At 43.8% G+C, this 26557-nt stretch overlaps 1 protein-coding gene across 4 annotated transcripts in view; it reads right to left on the minus strand.

Annotated features, from left to right (window-relative positions):
• RASGRP1 (RAS guanyl releasing protein 1) overlaps positions 1-24966 on the minus strand; it is an 87511-nt gene extending 62545 nt beyond the window's left edge. For 3 of the 4 annotated variants that reach the window (XM_060004975.1, XM_060004973.1, XM_060004974.1), the window contains exons 1-2: positions 24838-24966; positions 20188-20372 (exon numbers count right to left, since the gene is read on the minus strand). In XM_060004975.1, the coding sequence (XP_059860958.1) occupies positions 20188-20372; positions 24838-24872 (220 nt within the window). In that variant the 5' untranslated portion in view covers positions 24873-24966. Of the gene's footprint in view, positions 1-20187; positions 20373-24837 lie in introns of those variants that run through there. The other variant, XM_069540449.1, reaches the window with a different exon arrangement.
• Between the last annotated feature and the right edge of the window lie 1591 nt (positions 24967-26557).

Here is a 26557-nt window from a genome sequence, read left to right on the forward strand (position 1 = left end):
TGGCTCAACCTTTATGAATAGGTGGCATGAGGTGGGTCTTGAAGGAGGGGTCAAATATTGACAGACTAAGGTGGAGGTAAAGACATTCTGGGTGAGGGAAGAAATGGTTTCTACTCTTGGAGATCAGAGAGTTAAAAGTATATTCAGGAAAGGATGCGAAGTCCAGTTTGGCTTAATTAGAAAGCATTTGTAGACAGGAAGTATGAAAATGCGGATATGGGTCACAGTGTTGGGGACCTCATATACCAAACTGGGGAGGTGCCCTTACTCAGATCTTTACTTTAAAATGCTGCAAAAGCAGATGGTCTGTCCACAGAAAGGGGAGAGCAGCACCCTCTCACCCAGCAATCTTTTAAAACTGGTTATACCTTACAACCCGAGCCCTAAAGGCTCTTTTCCAGGTGGATCATTTCTAAAGAACCTAGTACCTTATTTTAATTTCCACTTGCATCTTTTCCCTAACTGCATAGCTACTAAGGGAAGGTTACAGAGTGTGTGAGTGTGTGTGTGTGTATGTGGGCATGTGTGTACACTTACTGCTACAGTGAGATCATATCAGAGCATGAAATAAAGGTTGGTTTTTGCCTAACATGACTAGTTTTGCTGTTATTCAGGAAGCTCAGTTACTTGAATTGATTATTTTTCCTCCCACACTTGGTCAGCATTAGTATCTTAACTCTCAGTTTCCTTCCCTGTCAACATCCTTCCCGACTGCTTTAAAAGCCAAGGAGCCATACAGATGGCCATCTATGATTACAAGAGAGCAATGACTCTAGGGCTTCCCCAATCTGTCACAGGGATGCTGGATCATCCACTTGCAAAAAAATTCAGACCCCCAAATATACAAGAAGTCAGCAAGGATGGGGCTGAACGTTGGCAAGGCCTTGGCCTCATCTGCTTGCTCAGAGTTTGGTCACAGTGGGTCAATATCATTATTTCATCTTTGGCCTCTCATGTGCACCAGCTGGCACGTGTGTCCCTCCCTGATCCGTGCTAGCGATTTAGGCAAAATGAGGATGCTGTCGCCAGTCTGAATAGGTATAGAGCAGGCTGTGTAGTAGGAAGCACTTCAATACTTTCCCCACTTAGTGTGTTTTCCCCCTTTACCTCTCACCTTTCCACACACCTGGTCACCTGTGGAAACCATAGGAAAGATCTTCCTGTGTTAAGGTGTTGTAGACTTCAGTATTCCTCTGGTCATATTTGTATAATAATTGTCACTCTGAGAGGAGATAACATAATGAAAAAAAATTCACAATTGGTAAATCTGGGGGCTTTAGTGGGTGATTTTTTTTTTCTTTTTCTAGTGAGGTGGTCTTAATTTAATGGAGAGTTTCAGGAGAAAAAAATCAAATGTTTTCTATCCTAGGGTGCACATGTTCAGGCTTACCCAGAAGTAAATGAACATATTAAACCTGACTGACTTTTCAAGACCTGCTGGTTAGCTTAAAAATAAGATGAGACAAAAAATAAACCAAACGACCTTCCCCCCAAATAGATCCCAAGGCTTTACCTCATACCTATTGCCTCAAAATATTCAAGGATGGACACAGAATTTGTATTTTTAAAAATCTCTCCAATGATATGATGGTCAGTCAAGTTTGATTAGACTGCTTTAGACCACTTAGTTTATTCCTTGCCCTGGGGTAGGTCTATAAGCTACTAAATGACCTCATGAAGACAGCTCCAATTTCAGAAATCAGTGGTGAGGTCTTTCAGTTGTTTTCAGGGCTAGACACAAGGGAAGTACTTAACAAATAGGTGATTTGGTGCCAATGTTACAGACTCCTGGGTGGGGACTCAGGAAGCACAATCGGAAGCACAATCAGAAGCACATCAGAAAGCAATGTGGGCTGAGCCAGAGGACCATGATCAAAGGTAACTGATCTGGGCCACAGGGAGTTTCCCGTCGTACATTAGTAAAGCTCCCCTCTCCCTCGGGCCTGAACAGCCATATTCTGAGAGGATATTTTATCCCTGAAGCCGGAGACCAGGGTCCTTCACACCCTCCAACATAAAGATGTCAGTTCTCCCGGGGCCTTCACAGGCTCTGCTGATTAAGGGTCTTTGCCTGTGGTGTCTGGGCAGTCTTCTCTCTCCCCTCTTCCCTGGAACCCTGGGAAGCGTCCACTGGGGTCTATCACTTTCCAGGCATTAATGAAGAGGCACCGAAAGCTCAATCCCAGGGATGACCCTGCTGTACTTTGTCTGGCCAGGGGCATTTTATCCAGGATATGAAAACATATCATTTTCCCTTTCCCACCATCCAACTCTTGGGCCTTTTACCACTCACAATATTTCTGCCAGAGAGAGGAACCAGAAGGGGATTGAACATTAGTCATTTTATAGTAGTTCAGCAACTCTGGTAAAACAACTGGAACAGACTCACAAGTAGGATTAAAATGAAATGTGTGGGTTCTTGGTAAATTTCAATGAACCCCTCTTCTCCAATGGCATGGTCTCATGAGTTAACTTTCAAGGAGTCTGCCATTTCACCTCTGTAGTTCATGGGGTGTTACAAAGAGTATTTCACTAGCAGCAGGTCAACTGATTAAATACGGATGTTCTTGGCAGGGTTTTATTTATCTCCCCAGCCCTGCCCAGTGATCATCAGAAGGGGACTCTGGTTTCTGAGTCACTAGACATTTGTCCCTCAGATCTTGGCCCTCACATATTTGATCACACACAATCATAGAGGAACCCAAAGGATTAAACCAGAGATGAAACAAAAGTTAGTCATCTTCACTTGCTATCTGGTAGGCCTTGAAAATCTTGGCCTTACCTTCTAGCAAGCTCTACCACATGGGAATAGATTGAGAAAAGATGTCCTCTCACTTAAAGTTCCTACAGAAGAAATTTCTACCAGTTTTCTGCTAGCCAGTTTTGGTGTTTTTTTTTTTTTTTTTTTGCGGTACGCGGGCCTCTCACTGTTGTGGCCTCTCCCATTGCGGAGCACAGGCTCTGGACGCGCAGGCTCAGCGGCCATGGCTCACGGGCCCAGCCGCTCCGTGGCATGTGGGATCTTCCCGGACCGGGACACGAACCCGTGTCCCCTGCATCGGCAGGCGGACTCTCAACCACTGTGCCACCAGGGAAGCCCTGATGTTTGTTTTTTGAAAAAAAAAATTTTCTATCTTACTGAGGTACAGTGGAAAGCACAAATTTTAACATATAGTTTGATGTCTTCTGACAAATACATACATCCTTATAACCCAAACCCTCTCAAGACTTAGCATATTTCTATGACCCAGTAAGCTCCCTTATCTTCCCAGTCAGTTCCTCCAACTCAGCCCGCCATAAAGCCATTTTTCTTTTTTTAAATCATAAATTAGTTTTACCTATTTTAGAACTTCATATATTGGAATCATACAGTATGTATTTTTTGTGTGTAATGCTTCTTTCATGAAGCAAAACATTTTTGAGATTAATCAATGTTGACTACATCAGCAGTGCATTCCTTTTTATTGATGAGTAGGTATTCCATTGTATACATAGCATATTGTTTATTCTTTCTCATGTTGAGTGATATCTGGGTTGTTTCCAGTTTTGGATCTGTATGGCAAAAGCTGCTATGGACATTCTTGTATAAGTCATATCATGGGCATGTTTTCCTTCCTCCTGTATAAGTGCCTAGGAGTACAACTGATGGGACGCAGGGTAGGTGTATATTTATAAGAAACTGCTGAACAGTTTTCCGAAGTGATTATATCATTTTACAATCCCATTCATAATGTTTAAGAGTTCGAGATGCTCCACATCCTCACCAACAGCTGGTGCTGTCAGTCTTCTGATTTTATTGTTTCCATTTATCTGTTGAGTTACTCTTCTGTTTACCTTCCTCTGAGTCCTTCAACATATTTATGATCGCTATTTTAAATTCCTTAGTTACTAATTCCAACATCTGTGTCAACTCTGAGTCTATTTCTCTTAACTTTTTTTCCTTCTGGTTATGGGTCACATTTTCCTGCTTTTTAAAATGTCTTGTAATTTTATATTACATGCTGGGCATTGTGGATACAATGTTTAGAATTTGGATCATGTTAATTTATAGACACATTTAATTTACTGGAGTTTTAAACTCATCCTGTCAAGGCCTGGATTTAGGCTTTGTTAGGGTGGCTCAAGAGTAGCTCTTACTCTAGGGCTCTAGTACTCCTATTCCTGTGGTGTGGTCTTTTTCATGTCTCAGCTGAATGCCTCAGGTGTTATATCTTTCCATTCTGGCTGGTTCCAAACTGCAATATTTCCCAGACTATAAGACTTCCTCTGACTCACAGACCCCCAGTAACAATTTGGTGGCATGGAGTCTTACCATATTTGTACACAGTTTAGCACTTGGCCAAAGACAAGAGATCCCTTCTTTCCAATACCCTAATCCACAAATTCCAGCCATCCCAGAAGCCCTGAACGCAAACTCTGTTTCTTCTGCCAGGCAAGATGCTGCTCTCTGAGTTCTAGTCCTCTGTACAACAATTTGTACAGTGCCAGGAGAAAGCCAAGATAAGTTTTGAGGTTACCTTATATCTTTTCATTTTATCCATAATCACAAGTCTGTCCTGTTTTCTAATACCTAAAAATAGTTGCTTCAGACTTCCCCGGTGGTCCAGTGGGTAAGACTCTGCCCTCCCAATGCAGGGGGTCCGAGTTCGATCCCTGGTGGGGGAACGAGATCCCACATGCATGCTGCAACTAAGAAGTCCACATGCTGCAACTAAGAAGTCCACATGCCACAACTAAGAGTCCACATGCCGCAACTAAGAAATCCGCAAGCTGCAACTAAGAAGTCCGCATGCCCCAACTAAAGATCCCACATGCCGCAACTAAGCCCGGCTCAACCAAAATAAATAAATAAATTTTAAAAATGCATGTTAAAAAAAATAGTTGCTTCACATGTTATGTCCAGTTTTATAGTTGTTTACAGCAGGAAAATAATTCCAATACCCAATAATCTATCATGGCCAGAACTGGGAGTTTGTGTTTTGATATTTAATATGTGTATAAATGGGAAGTCCATTTACTCTGTATCTGCCCTCTGGGAGGACATATTCATACTAACTCTTCTATGCATAACATTATCAAGACATACATACACTTAATACCGTTAAGACTAAGAAAAAAGAAAACACTAATTTGTCATCTTTTCAGGTGCTGCCATCTTATATCCTCATAGATTTTATTTCTATATCATTCCTTAACTATTTATCTCCTCTGTACTCTTTCTAGCCTTCTATTCCTGTCTTAAAACCCAGAGACTAAACCTAAATTTAATAATGCCCTGCACTCTAGTGCTCGGTCTGATCTTGGTGTAATAGACAGATGTTGTTTTTTTTCCTTCTTTCATCACACCACCACCACCTCCCACCCCTGCTTTCCCCACCTTGGTGCCCATACGTTTGTTGTTTGTTCTCTACATCTGTGTCTCTATTTCTGTCTTGCAAACCAGTTCATCTGTACCAGTTTTCTAGATCCCACATATATGCGTTAATATACGATATTTGTTTTTCTTTCTGACTTACTTCACTCTGTATGACAGTCTCTAGGTCCATCCACGTCTCTACAAATGACCCAATTTCGTTCCTTGTTATGGCTGAGTAATATTCCATTGTATAAATGTACCACATTTTCTTTATCCATTCGTCTGTCGATGGGCATTTACACTGCTTCCATGACCTGGCTATTGTAAATAGTGCTGCAATGAACACTGGGGTGCATGTGTCTTTTTGAATTATGGTTTTCTCTGGGTATATGTCCAGTAGTGGGATTGCTGGGTCATATGGTAATTCTATTTTTAGTTTTTTGAGGAACCTCCATACTGTTCTCCATAGTGGCTGTATCAATTTACATTCCTACCAACAGTGCAAGAGGGTTCCCTTTTCTCCACACCCTCTCCAGCATTTGTTGTTTGTAGATTTTCTGATGATGCCCATTCTGACTGGTGTGAGGTGATACCTCACTGTAGTTTTGATTTGCATTTCTCTAATAATGATGTTGAGCAGCTTTTCATGTGCCTCTTGGCCATCTGTATGTCTCTTCTGGGACATTGTTGTTTTAATGTGGCCAGAACATCAGCATTCCTTTGGGAAAAATTTCTTCCCCAAATTCAGTAATGTGGTTCTAGAGAGAAATGCTCCATTCTTAAATTACTCCACCCCTGTGGCCATAGTTGATTGGTTCAAGCAGTAGCCATCTACCCCAACTTGAACCAACCAAAGTTCTTCCCTGGCAATTTTTTCACTGAACTTGAGGAAAAAAATATTAAATCTCTAATGGTTAGAGATACAGGATTTGCAGTTGTTAGCGCCATATTCCCTGTCCAGGGAGGAAACAAATCTTCAGTGAAAGAAAATGATTAGCTGACAAGCAGAGAAGCAAGTCAGAGAAAGAAGAAAGAGACAGAAATACATGCTGGTATCTCCTGATGGTGTTCTAGTCCCTAATTTCAGATGTTTCCAAGGCCTACAGGTATCTTGTACTCCTTCTGTGCTTCAGTTATATGAAATACCTGTTTTCCTTCAATAAATTCTGTAAGATAGTTCATGTTGGATTTCTGTCATTGTCCTAATATTTTGAAAAATGAGGGAATTACGTTTTGGGGTCTTATTCACTAAACGCCTATTAATATAGCTCATATTCATGTAAAATTTAAAATTACAGTACTACGTACTAGGTTCATACCTGCCTGTGCCTATTATGACAACATCCGGTAATTCTTTTGACACAGGCATTTCAACCAGATACCTCCATCTTGTATCTCCAAGATGCAATTATGCACCCTTTGGCAGTTTGCATTATTAATCTGGGAGGATGATACACTAACATTCAAGTCTATAACCTAACCCTAAACCCTAAATCCTAACCCTAACATTCTGATTATCTACTATTTTTGATTTATCTATTTTTGATTATCTACTATAATGGTATTTTGATAAAATTTTACATAAATGATTTCTTTCTACCAAGATTCCACTTCACAACAATATAGAGGATATGTATTAACTTTCATGTTGATAGAAACTGAGTCTCAGAAATGTTAAGAAACTCGCTAAGGGCAAAAAGTTCTAGCATTAGGACTAGACCTTATAATTCAATCAGGGTATTAGTCCCTTAACCTGGAAAGTCTATTTCGATTAAGGCAATCCCAGATTACTTTAACTTTTTGAGAAGTCACATGGCACTATAGGCTCATATTGAATTTAAAATCTACTAATAGCCTTTGGTATTTTTCATAAGATGGCAAGTACCCTAGTTTTTCTCCATCCAGAATATATATAAAGCAATATTATTACATTTCAGTGCAAGACATTTATTCCTATTGAAGTGCTGTCCAAGTTCTCTGCTCTTCCTTATTGATCTTCCTGAACTTTGATTTTCATCTAATGTACTTATTTCCATCAGTGTGTCTAACAAAAACATAGATTGTGTTTAAGTCTGATGAAAATGTCCAGAGCCACCCGTAAGTGTTTACACCTGCAGAACGACATCCATCCATACCCATGTCTGTATGTATACACTTTGAGTATGATTATTAACCGGCTCTGAATTTATCTGGACCTATATGTAGCCTATATTTGCCCATCCAACATTTACTGAGCATTTACTTTGTAGCAGAGCCGTCAGTACCCCCACCCACATACTCTCAGGCCCTCCTATTATAGTGTATGCCCACCCAACTTCAACCTGCCTGAGGGCTTCCTTTGGAGGTCCTTCCCATCCCCACCTGTGTGCACGGCAGCCCAGACATGCTGGAGAAAACATGCTGGAGAATTAACACCTAGAAGCAGCCCTTAACCAATGACTGGAGGTATTTGCCATATAAATACCCCAGCTCCTTTGCCTTCGGTAGGATAGTTCTGAAGTCGTCTACCTTGATTCTAGAGTAATAACCCACTTGACAATGCACCCTTTATAAGCCGCCTTCCCAGTTTTTTCCTAGGATCATTTTCCAAAGTAAACTATTTGTATTCAAATCCTTGTCTCAGGATCTGCTTCTGAGGAAACCTACCTAAGACAAACATTTAATTTTCACCCAAACTAAAATGACCTTTAAAACCTTTCACCATTATTATCTGTTTTGCAGATGAGAAAACTGCAGTAAAATAACTTGCCTAAGGCCAACATTTGGTAAATGGCAGAGTCAGGAGTGGATTCCAAAGACTACCATGCTGTGTGGCCTCCCATGGCCTCCTCTGTAATCTGCTCACTGCCTTCTTTGGATCAGGCTCTACCAAGACCATGGCATTTCCCTAATCAAAACTCTGTGTGTGTGTGTGTGTGTGTGTGTGTGTGTGTGTGTGTGTGTGTGTGTGTGTGTGTGTGTGTGTGTGTGTGTGTGTGTGTGTGTGTGTGCGTGCGCGCGCGAGACAGAGAGAGAGAGAGAGAGAGAGAGAGAGAGAGAGAGAGAGAGAGAAGGAGGGAGGGAGGGAGGGAGGGAGGGAGGGAGGGAGGGAGGGAGGGAGGGAGAGAGGTGGGGTGGGGAGGAGAGTATTACATTCTCTCAGTCACTTAACTCCAAGCCCTGCCTCTGACAGTAGGGTTGAAGATTAAAGTCTGCAGTTTTTTTTGTTTTGTTTTGGTCTTTCTGGATACCGGGAGTTCAACATCTCAGTGCTGAAGCTGGGAGTGGGCTGAATGTGATGTGGGGTGTCAAGTACAGGACACGAATAAGGTATTTCAGTGCTGTGCAACCAAAGTACCCTATGTTTATTCTTGACTTTCCTCTTCCCTCTTTAAGACAGACATAGCACTCTGTTTCATCACCCAAGAAAATTAGACTAGATTCCTTTGAATTTTCTGGAATTCGTAATCATCTATTTTTCTTAGGTTTGAGAATACTTTTCTTTTTAAGATCTCAATAGGGAAAATTATAAGCATATACCATAGTAGGCAAAAACAATGTAAGGGACCTCTATGGACCTATCTGGCTTCAACAATGATCAGAACATGGCCAATTCATCTATACTCCACTCACTTTTCCCTCCCATATTATTTAAAAGCAAATACCAAACATGATATTTCATCAGTAACTATTTCAGTATGTATTTTAAAAAATAAGAACTCCTAAGAAAAAGAAAACGCAATGCGTCATTAACATGCCTCAAATAAAATCGATAGTAATTCCTTAATATCATTAAATATCCATTCAGCATACAAATTTCCAAGTACATATAATTATATAATAATTATGAATACGTGTGTGTGTACATTTAGAAAAAAGGTTAACATGTTAAGACTGGTTGAAATGTCCCTTAAATCTCTTTTAGTCCAGAGAATCCTCCTCTATCTTTCTTGCAATTTTCAGGGCACACTTTCTCAGTTAACTGAAGCTAAGTCCATCTCGGGCAGATGTTGGTGGTTGCTGACCAGGTAACAGGACTCTGAGCCACTGAGGGCAGAGACGGTGGGGGAACCACAGCCACAGTAATTGTGGGGAATAGGTCCTTCCAGGTTCATTTAAAGCAGTGCCAAACAGTCAGGTGGACCCCAGTCACCACACACTCAGCTCATCCTTGGCAATAACTGAAGACAAAGTCCAGCAGCCAGGAGTGTGGCAACTACAGCTGTCTTCTGGAAAGCAACACATCAGAAGCCTGAGTGACTCACTGTGTGTCTTGAACTACCTGTGAGTGGAGGGAAATGGTGAACCCACCAAAGGAGGTTTGGGTGGAGTCAATCTGGAACCCAGGATGCAAGTGAGCTGGGGAGGAGGAAGGGGGGAAGGGAGCATGAAAACATCCTATGCACCTGGCATTAAATAAGTGAATGCAAAATTAACCAAAAGGATTAACTGCTCACCAGACTTAAGGATGCTCTGTAGGCTGTAACTACATTCTAACAAGATAGACTCATAAATCATAATGCTGGGACATTTCTTGGCTTCCTAAATGTCCTGGGTGCCTCCTTTAAATGGGGCTCTTCACAAGATGACAAAAACAAGTCCTGCGGGAACAGCGGTTCACAGACATCCGTGAAGGGAAGCCAGCCAAAGTTACCTTTGCTCCCCTACCCCAGAAATTCCCAAGTGACTTCATCCTTGACTGCCTTACTACTCTGGTTACTCCACTCTCTCCTTCACTCTAAAGCTGCCAGTCTCTGCTTCCCCTCCCCCCTCAAGAACAGTACCTCTGGTCCCTACTCCCTTTGTTCATTTCAACTAATTGCTGGTGTCCCTCTAATCCAAGCTCCATCCTAGCAGCATCTTCTGCCTGAAGATTTTAATAAGAACCTCAGCAGGCTCTCCAGGGCCCTTGACCACTCTTTGGAAAAAACCAAAGCAGACAACATGTCCTCCCTCACACCACTGCCCACCATCTCCGCAGAAGAATCACAAACGTACCAAACTGTAGCATCTTTGTGCTTCTGCTACGTATCTTTCCCAGTTGCTACTTCTTAAGATTCTCTTAGAAAGTTAACAGAGACACAAGATTTTTCCACTGTTTCTGTTTCCCTTCAGCAAAACCCTGCTGACTTTCCCTATACATAAAAGAAAAAAAAAAAAAACTCACCTCTCGACTTTTAAGTTAATGGGAGCATTTTTTGTTTCCTTCATTTATTACAACTATAATCAGTCACGTTTATCATAATTCACATTTAGCATTGGAAAGAAATGAGTAACTACTTTTCTTTTCTTGTAACGTTTTTAAGTCCTCATTAGAATCATTTTAGTTGCCAAGCAACCTTCACTTTTATGCCTCATATGTGAAGAGATGAGGCCAGAATTATTTTTTAAAATCAATCTTAGGATGGAATAGCAACTTTGTGTGCCAGCACACCTCTTTATAAATGCTAATACTGATTTTAAGATCATAATTGTTTAAAATGTGAATTAGGAAAAGCGAAGAGGTAATTGTAGTCAATCTACCATAAAAAAGTTAATATGACTGCAGTACCTAAACACGCATAGAAGAGAATCTAGTATACCCAACTGTGTCGACAGTGCTTATCTTGCTTTTGGTGGTAGAATGGATGAATGCAATTTTCTTCTTTTTGCTAGTCTGTATTTTATAAGCTTTCTATAGTGAACATAAATAATTTAAAAAGTTATTAAAATGTTAGCAATTATACTCCAATAAAGATGTTTTAAAAAAGTTATTAAAATTTAAAAAGTAAGACAGGAGAGCTGAGTTACAATTAGATCTTTGTAAATACAAATATGAGAAGATGGATGTTAGCTGAACTTCCTGTGGTAATCATTTCATAATATGTCAATCAAACCATTATGCTGCACACCTTAAACTTATACAGTGATGTACGTCAATTATGTCTCAAAAAAAAATGGAAAAAAAGTAAGTATGTGAGCTGAGTTATAGTTAGATCTTTGTAAATACAAGAACTTATAAAGTAGTGGGAATTAAATGAGAATATGTATATAAAAATATTGATATAAACACTGTGCTGTTCATAGTAAATACTCAAAAGGTAACTATTACTAGAAAAAATTTCAACGTCTACGTACGTGGTATATTTTATGTTATGTACATTTTACCACAATAAAAAAGTCTATGTAAGTACAATATAGATTCAGTCTATACTAATAATTTAGGGAAAAAAATCTGTTTAAATTTGGTTGGTCTTTTAAGTCTTCACCCTAAGGATACTGGCTCTTCTAATAATCAAAAGTACTTGCTTTAAAAAAAGACAAATTCCCAAAGGACTTACAAGTTCACAGTCAACATCATGATTGAGACCCCATTACGCCTTCTCCCAGACATTTTCAGTCTCAGAAATCATTTCAGGAGTCTGACAGTGAGGGGAAATTGAGGCTCTGAGTTACAAAGTGACAGTCCAAGTGCTCTGGGTTTAAGCCAATGACAACCTCAAAAACAAGACTGAAGGCTTCTTTTTTTTTTTTCCAGCAAAAACTGTTGACAAAGTTTTTCTGATCATCCACAATAGTGGAATATGGAATTATATCATACAATAGATTTAATAAAACTTTTATTAAAATGACGATGGAATAGTCACAAAGTCTTTGGAATAGGGATTCTTTTTTCAAGTTCAGAGTTAATAAAGGAAAAGATAAAGAAAACATGAAAAATTTAACTACATAAAAATGTAATATTTCATTAATGTCCCCAAAACAACATAAAAACTGAAACGAGAGTGAGGAAAAAAAAATGCCTGTAGCAAATGCCAATCAAAGAGTTAACAGGCTTTTTTTTTTTAACCATAAAAAGCTTTCATAACCTCTAATAATAAAAACATTAAACAAGTGATAAATAGGCAAAGATATGGACAGCTCACAAAGTTAGAAACATAGTTAGCAAACAAACTTATGAAAACACACTCAACAAAAGCTTGGTTTTATGTATCAATAGTGCCTGTTACCAGATAGAGAGAAATGAAGGCAAACGATTAAACAGATGGAATCAGAAACGAAGAGAGACAGCGTATAATGTTAGCATTTAGGAAGAACAGAAGTCACAAAACTGAGGTTTAGTTGATCAGAAATAAGGGAAAGTTTCATCAGGGAGAATTTTTAGAGGAGGTAAATTAAAAAAACAAAAACACAGAATAACTTCGACTCCAAAATGAGAATCTCTCAGTCTTAAATTTCCACTGTGACATTTTTTTTCTTTTTACTGTTACATAAGTTTCAGGTGTACAACACTATAATTCAATATTTGTATATACACTACACAGTGATCACCCCCAAAAGTCTACTTACCATCTGTCACCATACAATTGGCCCTCTTCACCCCTTTCACCCACCCCCCCAGCCCCCTTCCCCTCTTGTGACCACAGATCTGACACTTCAAAAAAATTTCTCAACTTCACTGACATGTGACTCCTTATCGGTAAGAGATATGGTTCCTTTTCTTTGAAGAACACATGGAGAGTTGTTTATAAGATAATTAGATGAAAGTAGCAAAACAATGGCAAATAATACTTTCCCCTAAACAGGTAACACAAAGTAAAATTTCCAGTTTTCAGCTTCCCGCCTTTGCCCTTTGCCGTGTAAGCATCCTCTGTAGCTGGGGGAAGGTGTTGGTAAAAGCTTAACGATGGCCTCTCCAGGGGTGGGGTCGAGACAAACCCGATTGGTAGTGTTTGCCCCTTTCCCTGGAATAAATACTCCCAACACAGGGAACGTCAAGCTCCTGGCGTGACTTTCACGGACCACGGAGCTGGGAAGAGACGCAGCTATCTCCACACCACTATGTGTATATGTATGATACGTATGTGCTATACGTGTATAGCATATCACTATATAGCATCTGTACCATACAGACACAGTGGCCATCTCAAGAAGATGGATGACAGTAAAATGTGGTAATACACTAGGAAATGATGAGTTTTGAGGGTTTATTTTTATTTTTAATATAACTGTAAGTTTATATAATTTAATTTTTATTGATGCCTGTATTTAGCAATTGGCCTGCTAAACTCCTGATAACGTAACAACCTGCTCTCACAGAGTAAGACTTTCAAGATTGTGACAGCATCCCGTCAAGTGTGGTGCCCTGTGCATCTGCGTAGGACGTGCGTAGCTGACCCTGCTTCTTCTCTCGCTCTTTCCCTGCTGTCTTCCTCATAACCGCTCTAGGACAACCCCAACTAGCTGGTAGCCCAAACTACCTGCAGACCAAGGCACCAAGTCCAGCAGCTGTCACAGCTCCAGGCAGAAGCAGGCAGGTCCTACCAACAGGAGGTGGGCCAGGGGTGGGTCTGCACTTCAGATAACCTTCCCTGGTGGTCTCACTGCCAACCACAGCCAACAAGCGAACACACCATTTTTGCTTTCACGTTATTTCCTAATGTGTTTCCATCACGGACTTAACAACCGTCATGTCAATATAGGGCCTTAAAAAGTCTGCTGCAAAAGCAGCACTTTTGAAGAAGTGCTCAGAGGAGCACCTCTCCAGTTCCCTCAGCTAAGCCACTACTTCTGGGTCTCTGACCCACGGGGAACTGGCATACACTAGGGAGCCAGGCCCCCAGCATCACACGAAACGGGTCTGAGTGTGGCTTAAAGGTGGAAATGCGCATTGGGAATGCTGCCTTTGAGTGCAAGGAACCAGATCATAGTAATAATAGACCGCCACTTTCCGTTTATTTCCACGGCCCAAAGACTGACAGGCGGGAAGTTTTCAAAAGAGTTCCTGCATTTGAAAAGGGATAGAAATACAGGAAAATCTGGGCTTCCCTGGTGGCGCAGTGGTTGAGAGTCCGCCTGTCGATGCAGGGGACACGGGTTCGTGCCCCGGTCTGGGAAGATCCCACGTGCCGCGGAGCGGCTGGGCCCGTGAGCCATGGCCGCTGAGTCTGCGCGTCCAGAGCCTGTGCTACACAACGGGAGAGGCCACAACAGTGAGAGGCCCGCGTACCGCAAAAAAAAACCAAAAAAAAAAAAATACAGGAAAATCTGACAGCAGTGGGACCAGAGTTGCAAACCTGCTCAAAGGCAGGCCTCTCTCTAGTTAGATCTGGACTGATTGCTTTAGAGATGGCCAGGACACTGGCTTCGCCTCATGATTGTCTAGTTCATATAGTTGAAAACCTATTTGCTCTATCGTTTTTCAAAGGATTTGTATTCTTTAAGTTTTCCGTGTTTCCCTAGAAAGCCTGAGAAAATGCTCTGGGATGTCCAAGAAGCAAGTGTGCTATAGGATGGTATTTCTCAAAATCAGTTTGTGGGGTCACCTCCTTCAAAACCACGACTGAATGAAAAGCTCTGGAGTTGACCCTCAGGAACCTGAAAGTTGAACACACCCCACAATGATGACTATTCATGCTGAAGCTGGAGAACCTCTGGTAGAGTGGAGAGAACAGGAGTGTCAGAGTTCAGATCTCAGCGGTTCTCCCACTAATGAGTTTGGCTACTTTCCACAGGTTACTAACATTCCTGAGCTTCAATTACCTGTTAATTAAAAGAGCAAAATAATATCCACCTCGCAGAGTTGTTGTGAAGATGAATGGGGCCAATTCAGGTAAAGGCCCAGCCCGCCAGGCCTAAGAAAGGAGGAGATGGGAAATTCCCTCTAGTCACTGTACCTCACACCTGGAGAGGGCAGACATGCCAGCCTATCACAGATGCAGCAAGGAGGCTCCTTGCCGATATACAGCATCCCAATCAGAGAATACGAATTCACTCCAGAGGGCTAAGAACAGCCATGCCCGCGAGCTGCTCTGATGCCCAGGGGCCTCAGGACATGGGTGCCCAAAGGACCATCCTATACATATGATATCTTGCAACCGTGACTCCCAGAGATGGGAGATGCCACTGAGGAGGCTGCTGGGACAGCTGTGGTCTTCTTCCCAAAGAGCCTGTCTTCACAATGGCCAGCTTTCCTGTCCCTACACTTGGCTTTGTTCCTTGGAGTTGCTGGTTCCTGGGTCCGACCACCCTCAACATCATGGCCCTTGGCGCCTGGTCTTGTGCTTTTGTTGCCTCTGGGCACTCGGCTTTGGTGCACAGACTAAGTTGCAGAGGGGTGAGGAACACTGAATCTTCCCTCTGCCACGGAGGGAACAACAGTCCCAACGAGTGTGTGTTTGCCTTTTTTGGATCTAACTTTAAAAATAGATGTAGTGTTTTACCCTTAATAAGTTGAGGTCTATACAATGCTTTCAACATCCAACTGCAGGAAATACATCTATTAGTGGTACGGGAAATATACCTATTAGTCTGGAGGTTTCTTTCGTTTGGGAGATACAATGCACACACTAATTTAAATTAATTCAGAATCTGTTTGAGAATTCCAAGCAGATATCTGGTATACAGATAGGGGCCAATAAATGTTTCCTACATTGAATGGAGTTTAATTTCTAATCTGGGAGACACCAGGCCTGCAGACTGTGGGCACAGAGTGCAGACTTGTCCTGTGGGGCATGCAGGTCCCCCCGAGTGAAGGGAGCTTGCCCTAGGAGAAGGACCTAAGCATGGCCCAGCTCAGCTTTCCAGAGGCTTCTGAGAGCGTGTTTTCTCTTTAGACTGGGCTGGGGGGCTGGGGGCATGAGGCAAGTTGTTTCAGTTCTCACAGGCTCCACTTATCGTCTCCTCTGTCCATAGAGACACTAATACCTGCCCTATTTCAGAGTTGTTTTGAGTTTCAAAGAAAATGGATACATATAGCCCTCCAAGGAAGAAATAAACAACACACCGTAAATAAGACACTAGCTAAGCTGCGTTTCCTTTCTCGCTGTCGGGTAAGACAAAGATGTGGAGTTTCTTCCCACACTCGACCTGGGAGCAGGAGAGCTGCGTGCTGAGGGTCCCTTGCTGGGACATGTCTGCAGTTTACTTTCTGAGGCTGTCAGAAGTTGTCTTGCATTCAGAGGGGGCCAGAATTGGGACATCTGAAGCCTTCCATTCGGCCCTCGAAGCTGGCAGCCCTCTTACAAAGTGAACACGTTATAAAAAGCCCGGATGATCTCATAGGTCTTTCCTACCTCTGAAACAGATGGTGTGATTCACACACATTTGACATCAACGTACCAGCGTTGTGATGATTTGCCTCATTATGCTCAGTGGAAGAGTGGATTAATGAGCAATGATATGGTGACAATGTAAAGCATGACCTCTGATTAAAACAGAAGGTGCGAGTGGGTTGTTTCATGGTGAAAGCAACACACTATGACTCAAGGCTCTGAATTTCTAATCAGAGATCTGTAACCTTGTATGTGGCGTCGGGAGGCTTGCTACAGGCCTTAATTTGTACGTGCCGGCCACCCATGCCTAACAGCCTTGTAATAAGTCCTTCCTCTGAAATGAATGGTTAATAATACTAAAGAGAGAGCCATCGGGAAAGACTGCCAAATGCCCAGGATGCCTTAGACAGCAGTCAGACTATTAGCTGGAGCTGCTAGAAAAATGCAAATCCCACACTGCTTTTGCCCTTCCGGTCAACCATCTACCCGGGCCAGTGCTATCCCATGGACTTTCTGCAAAGAAGGGAGTATTTTCTACTTACTCTGTCCAGCAGCAGGTACCACTTGTGGCTATTGAGCACTTGAACTATGGCTGGTGAAGCTTAGGAACTAAATTTTACATTTGATTTAATTTTAATTAAGCAAAATGTCTACATAAATAGCCACAGGTGGGTAGTGGCTGCCATACTGGTCAGCACAGCCGTAGCCAGTTCAAACCGCTTCAAGGCATCTGCATCAAGGTGAGGTTGAGACAGTAGTAAAAAGTAGATGGACTAATTAGTCAGTCTTTGTGTTCAAAAGAGGTTTTATTTCCTCCCTTTTTTTTTTTCAAGTTGTTGGGAGGAGTGGCTGAAACCTGAGTCTGAAGGGAGAGATGACCCCCCCGCACCACTCCCCCTGATAAAAAAAACTTTCCCCACACTTTGGTAGTGCTATTTCCCTCGCTTTCCATGGGTATTCAAATGAGAAGACTTCTAAACTCATGAGCAAAAAACTAAGCTCGATTGTTTTACTCTAAAGCAAAAACTCTTCTTTACGAACCAGAGAAAATAACCAGTAAGGTAAGTTTCAAGAGAAGCATCAGCCTCGCGTTACTGTTCTCGGATCACGTCTGAGGAAACCTCCAGAAGCACAAGCAATGTCCTACCGTGGATAGCTGCCTGTCACGATCCAGCTTTGGCTCCCCGGCCCCCAGCTCTAGCTCCACACCCCTGCCCCACTAGACACGTCCACTGATTCGCAGACAATTCGCAGACAAAAGGGTCATCTCCCATTCCCTCCAGACATAGGGTGTCTTTTCTTTTTTGCCTCTTTCATGTAAATTCTGTGGCAGGAAACCCTGCAGGACCTCAGGTGCAAACCCTTGCCTCTGACGGCTCCTTGCTGCCTTCTGGCAGCATTCCCACGCCCTGCACGAGAGGGGTTTGAAAAGACCGCGGCTGCTCTCCCTAGTCTACGCCCTCACCTTTGGTGTGAACTCGCTCAGAGTCTACATGGTTTAAAGAATTTATTCTTCCTGCACACCTTACCTTAACATTGCCCTGGCTTTGGTACATTTTTTCTTTCCCCGAACGGTGCATTCTTCAGGTATTCTAAGCTTGAATAATGGAATAGAGGTTCGGTCACTGTAATTCTCTCATGCAATGCCCAGCCAAGTGTCAGATGCAATTAGGGGCTTAATTAGGGGCTACTGAGACTTCATGATAATGGATAAAAGACTGTTAGACTCAATGGCTTTTTTTTTAAAAATAGCTTTGGGATTTTAAGGTACTTTTCAGTTCAACATAATTCAGGAAACAGTATCTTTAGCCCTGCTAAGATTCACTGAGGGGAGTGGGTCAGGCTTGGTCATTTTTTATTTCGCAGGACCTCAGAATCGGTCATGTATTTTTCAGGTTGAGGTCATGATGATTTGAAGGTTAGGGCAACAGCCTTGAACTGAGTGGACAGCTAAATGACTGGCAGGGGAGGAAGAAAGATGGCATGATAAAACTATTGTTGGACCTTGTTTTCTCAACAGTGAAATGGAAAGAGAATAAAAATGCTTATTCATGAAATAGTCACAGTGCCCTGCTAAAGACCAGTAAATAAGACTATCACGACTGTATGAGGAACTTTGCAGCTTATCAAGTCGGGAACCAGGTGAAAGTAAAGTGCATAATGAATAATGGCTCGTTACAGCCATGCTTCCACCCATCCCCCCATCTTCTAGCTTATCTCCTTGCATGGATATTTTCCACAGAGATTATTTTGAAATAGAAAACCATTCATTCTGCTCCCAAATTCATCCCAGCTGAAAGACTAAAGTGTAACTAAATAGAAATTTAATTAAAATTTAATGCTAAACTAGTAAAAATACTCCCTCTTTTCCAAGTTAAAAAAAATCGATAATAAACAAGAAAGCAGTGATTCTCAAAGTGAGGTTCTCGGAGCAGCTGCAGCAGCATCACCCGGGAAAATGACAGAAATGTAAATTCTCGGGCCCTACCCCAGACCTGCTAGAGCGGCCAGCCTGCGGGTGGGGCCCAGCAATCTGTTTTACAAAAAACCTCTGTGTGATTTCGCAGAACATTTGAGAACCGCTGCTTTAAACCAAATGGTGGAATCACCAAAACTATTCTTTTTTTTTTTAACATCTTTATTGGAGTATAATTGTTTTACAGTGGTGTGTTACCTTCTGCTGTATAACAAAGTGAATCAGCTATACATATACATATATCCCCCCAAAAACTATTCAATGTTTTGCTAAATTGTACTAAATGAGAATCTCCAAAATGTCAGTTTTTTCTGAATTCTACAAATAAGGTTTGACTGAGCACTAAACAGGTCCAGCCAATGAATAATCCCTAGCTCTGAGCTCTAACAGCCCGGCATGTTGTGCTACCTGGGATCTGACCAAGCCTCCCCTATACTCCCTGGGAGGCACCAGGGCAGGGCCGGCTGGTGGTGCTTCTGTGCTGAGACACACATGCTCATCTGCTTCCGGTGGGAGATGGAGGGGTTTCTAAAGGGGCAAGGAGGGGGACCGGTGATATCGAAACTCTATGAATCTTCCATCATTTCTTTTTGGGAACGGGAACAAACACTTAGTACTTTTCAATCACTACTTCACATATAACAATCAAAAGAAAGACAGTGCCTACAAAATTTTTTAAAAAAAGGGCATCTTTGTTGATAATTGCTTGTCAGCTGCGCTAAGTTGCTCATCCCTCACTGTGAGTACGGGTGATGACAGAGTGCACGCCTAGATAACTCCCTGCCCCTGTGTCTGTCTGCTCATTTTATAGATCCTCAATCCTCAATCACACTGCTCATTTGCCAGTACCTTTCAGGCACAGACATCTGGCTTTGCCTGGTCCTTTCCTATTGCTCCACAACCACCCTCAAGATTGTGAGGGGAATTATTAAGACTTTATTTTCCAAATGATCCAAAGGCTTTCGAATTTCTATTTGATAACAGCGTTTGCTCACGTAACCCTAGTCTTCGTGTGCCCCAAGAACACAAGGACAGAAAAGCACCAGATGTACCACTGCATTTTATCATATTTTTCATCACAAGAAAAACCTCCATCGTGAGAAAATTGGAAATGCAAACTCTCCTCAGTAACTTTTCTTGCTTTAAATCGCGCTTCTCATCACGACCTATTACACCCACATAGTCATGTGCCATAGGCACTGCACAGTCTCCAACATTTCAAAGGCTCAAGAGCTATTTTTAAACCCCAAATGCAATCTAGGTTGCTATTCTATAACGCACTTTTTAAGGAAGAACAAAGTAAGAGAGCGATTTTTATGCATGTGGGCAGTTCGCCAACTCACCGAAAGATTGAACACAGCTGTCGATGAGATCGTCCAGGCTGGCTCCTTTGGCTAAATGTCCCAGAGACACCATCATTCGGAACTGGGTGATCTGGGCCAGGCTGGGATGGGAGGGGAGGGGGCTGCTGGAGGGCTTCCCCTCTAGTCTTGCTTTAGGGGCTGCTCTGCAGCCATGAGAAGGTTTCCTGGGGAAAGAGAAAAGGCAGGGAGAGTAGAGCAGCCAGAGGACGACCACACTGACAGCTCTGCGCTCTGCAGGCAGATTGAAGAGGAAAGGAGTAGAGATACGACAATTAATCCCGGGAGTTGGGCTGATAAGACATACCCCTCCCACTTGGTAAGGGCACCAAACGGACTGGTTAGCTGTTAAAGAGACATCTCTCACACTAATAGCAAGGTGAGACTTCAGGTTGCAAACAGGGCTCCTCAGCCTGGGGTTAGGATTGCTTTGGCCTGCTTTCTCCAGCTCCTGAAAGGAAGAGGCAGACGCAAGACTATTCTTGGCAGTTTTTAGCTCCTAGCAATACATTTTTATTTTAGCCCTGAGACCACTGACTTGGGTCTTAAGAATTATTTAAGTTTGGTCTCATCTTCAGCTAAATTCATTCGTCTTGAGCAACATCAGAGTTACTGTAGAAAGTCAGGTGGCCTCAGAAACATCTTTAAGGATTTTGGGGGAGAAGGCAAAGACCGAGGACCCGCGTGCAGGGGGTGAGGGTTATGGCGGTGGTGTTTAGATGTTAATCTAGCCCTTTTTCACAAATCTTGGTTGGTTCTAAGATTCTGTTTTTCATTACTGATAATCATTCTGAGTCATTTTTATCATTAAACATTATTCTATCAAGTCCTTACTGATTATGAGAGCTTTATTCCAGAAGTGAATACAAAAAGACAAGTCTGAATCTGGAAGTGGCTTTAGAGCCCAAGAGGTCACCTTCCTCCACTTTCACTTAGCTTTATCTTTGGTCATGACCTCAACAGTATAAGTCAAGTTGTTTGCAAAATGATATCAGTAGGTTAATTAAGCATTTTATTTTTCCTTCCATTAAAAAAATAAACATAACATACAGAGACATATCCATCATCTTTGAAGGTTTACTAGTGATACGTGTTGTTGCTGATAACTCCTTTGAGTATATTCTCCTCTCCTTACTGTGGCTTTGGCTATTTCATGTTTATTACCAAAGAGGAGATGAAGAAAAGAAATATATCGGAGATCCATAACTTTAACTAACCACTATATATTTGATAAACACATGATGGCATTAAGTAATCAATAAGTACTTAGCCTATGAGCAACACATGTGTGATAGGCCAGAGAGGACCAGTGAGATGGTCTGTGAAAGTACTTTGCAAACTGTAAAACATACTCATTATGTGTTAGTTGTTGTAGTATGAAGGTGATCTGGAAGTTCCTTAATACAAAAATCTAGTTGGAGAATCAGAACCAGACCAAGAAAAGATAACTCTATAAATCTTAAATAACTGTCCTGTGAGTGTCAAGGGCAAAAAGTGTGATGTTCTCAGAGGAGGGAAAACCAGTTCTAGGTGGAGTGTTGAGGAAAGCTTCTTGATAAGATGTAACCTCACCCAGAAGGGACTCAAGAAGTACTCAGATCAAAATAAAATGCTGGGGCACACATGGATTTTGGGAAACCACCCTGTTAAAAAGACAGTGGGACCACTCAGTACAAAGCCAGACTCGTGAAGGGAACACACTGACCTTCGAGTTCCCTTTCAAAGGAGCTCCAGAATGCTGGTCTGGCATTGGCTGCTGCCACCTGTTCCAACCTAGGATGGGCTCAGTGAAATCCAATCAGAAACTGGCGCTTGGGAATCTGCTAACCCAAGGCAGTGATTTCTGAAAGATCAGGTTGGTGTTACAGGACTTGATCAAGTTTCTGGTCATTACTGATTTTTACCCAGGCCCTGTGATAGCCCCAAGATCAGATCAGCATCTGAAAATGAAAGAAAATAATGGCCACTCTGAATTGAGTACCTTTGATAGGGCAGGCTCTGGGCTGGGGATTTACATGGTCTTCAAAGCTTACAGCCCAGAGAGATGTTATCTCCATTTCACGATGCTGAAACTGAGTCTAAAAGAGGCTGAATGACATAGACAAGGTTGTAGAACTCATATGTACTTGATCTGGGATTTGTACTTGGCACCTCTCTGGTTTGGTTTAATAAATATTTACTGTGCCTGGGACTATGCACCTTTCACTACATCAGAATTAGCAAGAGGAACTGAAAGGTTCAATTCAACTTAAGACAAAAGTAAAAACCTCCAAAAGCATAGCTGATAACATAAAGGCTGAATCTTGGGTCCTACTTCTTTTTCAGGTCCCCCAAAGTCCTCAGACCCCAGAGCTGGATGGCCCCTCCATGGTCATTCTCCAAGCCCTTCACCCATACATGTGGGGGTCTGGGCTCGGAAGGGCAATGTGACTGGGCACCAGTGCAGAGCCAGGCAGAAGCCAAGCCTCCTGTGTCCATGCCATGCTCCCTTCCCTCCGCAGAAGCAGTGATGTCTCTCTAAACCTGGCACTTGTTGTGCAGTGTTGGGATAAGTCAGCTTTTGGCCTTAGCTGCTGCCTCTTCACCATTAAGACCTCTACCCAAGGCAGACTTGGGAAAGATGAAAACAAAGTCCTTCTTGTTAGAAGCCTCTTTTTCTCTTAGGCCTTCCATATTACTTCTCCTTAGCCCCAAGAGAAGAGGCCACGGCAACTGGAGGCTGTCTCCACACACAGCTCTTCCCACTGGGGCCGGGATGTGGGTGTCTACCTCTGTCTCTCATCTGGCCAGTCCAGGAAAAATTCCATTTTCTCCCTCAGTTGGTAGCATCAACAATTCAGGACTCCAAAAACTGCCCTGGCTCTAATTCTGGCAATGTTTCCTAGTGTCACCTGTAGGGGAAACTACTTTGGTGCAGGAGGTGATTCTCAGAGGTAGATGCTTTTTATCAGAACTAGGAGGGACTGGTACAATACAAGCAGAAAGAATGAACTTGAAGGGAGTATTTAGGGGACGGGGAAGGGAGGGTGAGATGCAGTCGGGGGGAGGCCGCTGAGACTCAGAGGGCTTGGGCAGGAGAAACCAGGGAGAAGAGAAACTGCTAAAACCCAAATGGCATCCTGAGAGGTCCGGAAGATGGGGGTTATGTGCACCATAAACTAGGAAACTGGGCAATTTTGCTGTGAAAGTCTCTTGACTGACTGCTACGTGACAAACCTTCAAAGTGTTCTCTTCTGGTGAAATGGCTATAGATAAGGATTTATAAAATGCTTTATTTTAGACATAGAATGCATTCGCCTCTAAGTCCGCAAAGGCATATGTATTTTTAAAGGAAAGTAGGCAAATGTCTCCTCACCAGCTCCCTCAAGTATTAAGAAAAAAAAAGAAAGCAAAAAAAAGCGCCCTAGAGAAACAACTTGAAAGTGTTTCCTGAGGCTAAAACTGGCTAAGGCCCCATCCAGTTTGCCGAAGGAGACTGTCAAAACGCTGAAGTGGTTCAGGTGCAATCCATTCCAGCCTCAGGTATCTCAGTGGGGGTCACAATTTCGGGTTGAACTTTTCATGAAATTCAGCCCAGAAGAGTAAGGGATGAAATGGACAAGGAGAACGAACGGAAGCTTCCACAACTTTCTTTGCAGTGGAAGATGGCTTTGATTGACTTCTAGTGAGGATTTCTCCCAGTCCTGTCCTCTCCCCATTCCCATAATACAGACTCAGTTGAATGTACTTAAGCTCCTCCTCTCAGTCCGGTGCAAGGCAAAGCGCTGGACCTTCACGGTGCAGGACGGGGTGGGGGAGGGCATAAAGGACCAAGAACTTTTAGATCCGTAAGGTCCAGCAGGGCAACACTTCCTGCCTCGACTGGGCACGGCCAGGAGCAACAGAGTCTGCATGGATGGAGGTGGAAAGAGCACAGCTTTCCCGGCCCTATGCTGAGCCCAGGCTGTCGCCAGGCAGTTGTCTAGTTCTGGCCCTTTGGGGGACAAACTCAAAGTTGCCCGGCCCCTCCAGGCCTCCTTCTCCTGCCAATAGCTTTTTCACTCACGGTCACTTTTCCTTCATCTTCTGTCACCCCCAAGACACTCCTAAAACATGTCTCTAGGATCACGGTGGGTGGAGGGGAGTGCAGGTTTCCACCCAGGTGGTTATGTGGCTCACTGACCCCTGTGCACTCCTGGCAAAGGCAGTTAGTGGGCCTTCTGGGTCCGGCCCCACGTCCGCAGGGCAGGACGGGCCACCAGGTGGCGCTGCAGGAGCTGCGGCAGATGCAGGGGGCGCGTAAAGTCCGTGAGTGGGAGTTTCAGGGGCCCGGCGCCGGGGGACCAGGACGCTAAGCGCGATTCCGGGGCTCGCCGGGCCAACTCTGGCCGCGCGTCCGCACAACCCGGCTCCCTCCCCAGTCCATCGGGCGAGACGCGCAGGGCGCTCCGGGTTCGTCCGTCCCTCGAGCCCGTCTCCCCCGACTTCGGCCGAGACCCCGACCGGCTGCCGCCGTCCGCACCCCGGGCCCGCAACTCCCCGGAGGAGGCAGCGCCGTGCTGGCCCCCACCCCACTTCCCATCCCGGCGAGGTCCTGGGGCCGCGCGCGCTGTGGCCCCCGCCCCAAGAAAGGAAACGGGCGCCCCTACTCACCGCGGAGCTTCTCTCGCTTTGCCCAGGGTGCCCATGGCCGCGGCCGCGCTCCAGGAGCCACCTCACCCAGCGCGGCGGGACAGGCTCGGCGGGGTGCGGCGCATCGCCACCACCCCCTGCCGGGCCCCTCCGCCCCGGCCTCCTCTCCCAGGACGCCCGACCGCGGCGAACCCGCAGGCACAAACTTTGTGTGAGCGCGCCCCTCGTCCTCCTCCTTGCGCGCGCGCGCGCACACACGCCCGCTCCAACCACCTGACAAGCGCTGATGTTATCGCCGAGGAAATGTGTGGCGCTGTTCAGCTCTTCCCCGAAAACTGCCCCCATTACTCGGTAGTCCCCGGAGGCCTGCGCCTTCCTCCAATCTCGCCTTTTACCCCCGGCGGCTGCTTCTCCCGGCCCGAGGCTGAAGTGGGAAGCGGAGCTGGAAGGGCGGGGAGGCTCCAGGTGCCCTCGACATCACCAAACCAGCGCCAGGAGAGGGGTTGGGAGCCGGGGGAAACCGGCTTCACCTGGTGGCTCTCGGGGCAACACCCCCTCCCCCGCCCCCACCTTCCAGAATTTCAGTCCAGTTTCCCGAAGACCCCTCGTCCCCTCGCAGGCCTCTCTGGTATATATCAGAGCGTAGAGTTGGGGGTGGGGTAAAGAACGAATACACGGTTGTGGGTCCGCCTTAGCCTGTGCCTTTGGGTGTCTTCTTGGTAGCAATTAACAAGACTGGTCTGGAGATACGTGCTCGGCACCCTGCGGGAGGCAGCGAGTGTGCAGGTGCGCTGCAGGTCAGGCGGGACACAGCTGCCTGGCGTCTGTGGATATGGCAGAGAGGGGGTCAGGGCTGGGGAGGACTTTCTGACGGCAGATCTGGTCAGAAATGGCTGCCTACCCCTGCTTGCCGAAAAGATAGTGATGACAGCAATAGCTAATGTTGACTAAGTGCCTTGTGCTAAGTGCTTTCTGTACGTTCCTCATGTACGCCGTCTCCCCCAAATACCAAGAGGTCACTGTTTTAAAGATGAAAAAAACGAAGGGTTAGAGAATAATATGCTTCCCATCACACAACTAGTATACAACAGAGAGAACCACGACCTGGGCTGAGATCCGGCTGACTCCCTGTAATCGCTGTGGGGTTGTCCTAATAACATACCCATTATCAGTGTCACATGCCCTAACTCTAGTCACATTAATAAGTCCCTTCCCAGCCATAATGTTCTGGACCTTAAAGCCTCATATGTATGTGCCACCTTATCCTAAACACAACAAATAGTTCAAGATAGCTTACAAAGATGTGTAACTCACAAAAAGAAGTGTATGAAATGAAATGAAAAGTGAAAATTAAAGTACATGAAATGGAGCCAGAAATGAATTTTTTTATTAATGCATCCCATGGAGTCCAAAACACTTGCTACAAGTGGGACCAAAGATTTGTCTCCTGGATTTCTAGCAGTCATGTTCAAAAGGGAAGCCTTGTCTAAAATTCAATCTCTGTCACATGCAAGACAAAAAAAAAAAAATTGCTCAAGAGAAGATCAACTCTTTTGATCCTGAGCAGTAAGAAATTTCTCCAGAGAATCCTCATGAACATTGTGTAATAGAACCAAGTCCTCAGTCACAGCCATACACACAGAAGGAACATTTGGATATTTAATAAATATTAAATTATGACACTCTTCCAGAATTACACTGTATATGCATATGTATACATGCCAAATGGATAAACACGTAC

This window comes from Delphinus delphis, chromosome 2, assembly GCF_949987515.2.
Source record: "Delphinus delphis chromosome 2, mDelDel1.2, whole genome shotgun sequence".
Taxonomy (NCBI): domain Eukaryota; kingdom Metazoa; phylum Chordata; class Mammalia; order Artiodactyla; family Delphinidae; genus Delphinus; species Delphinus delphis.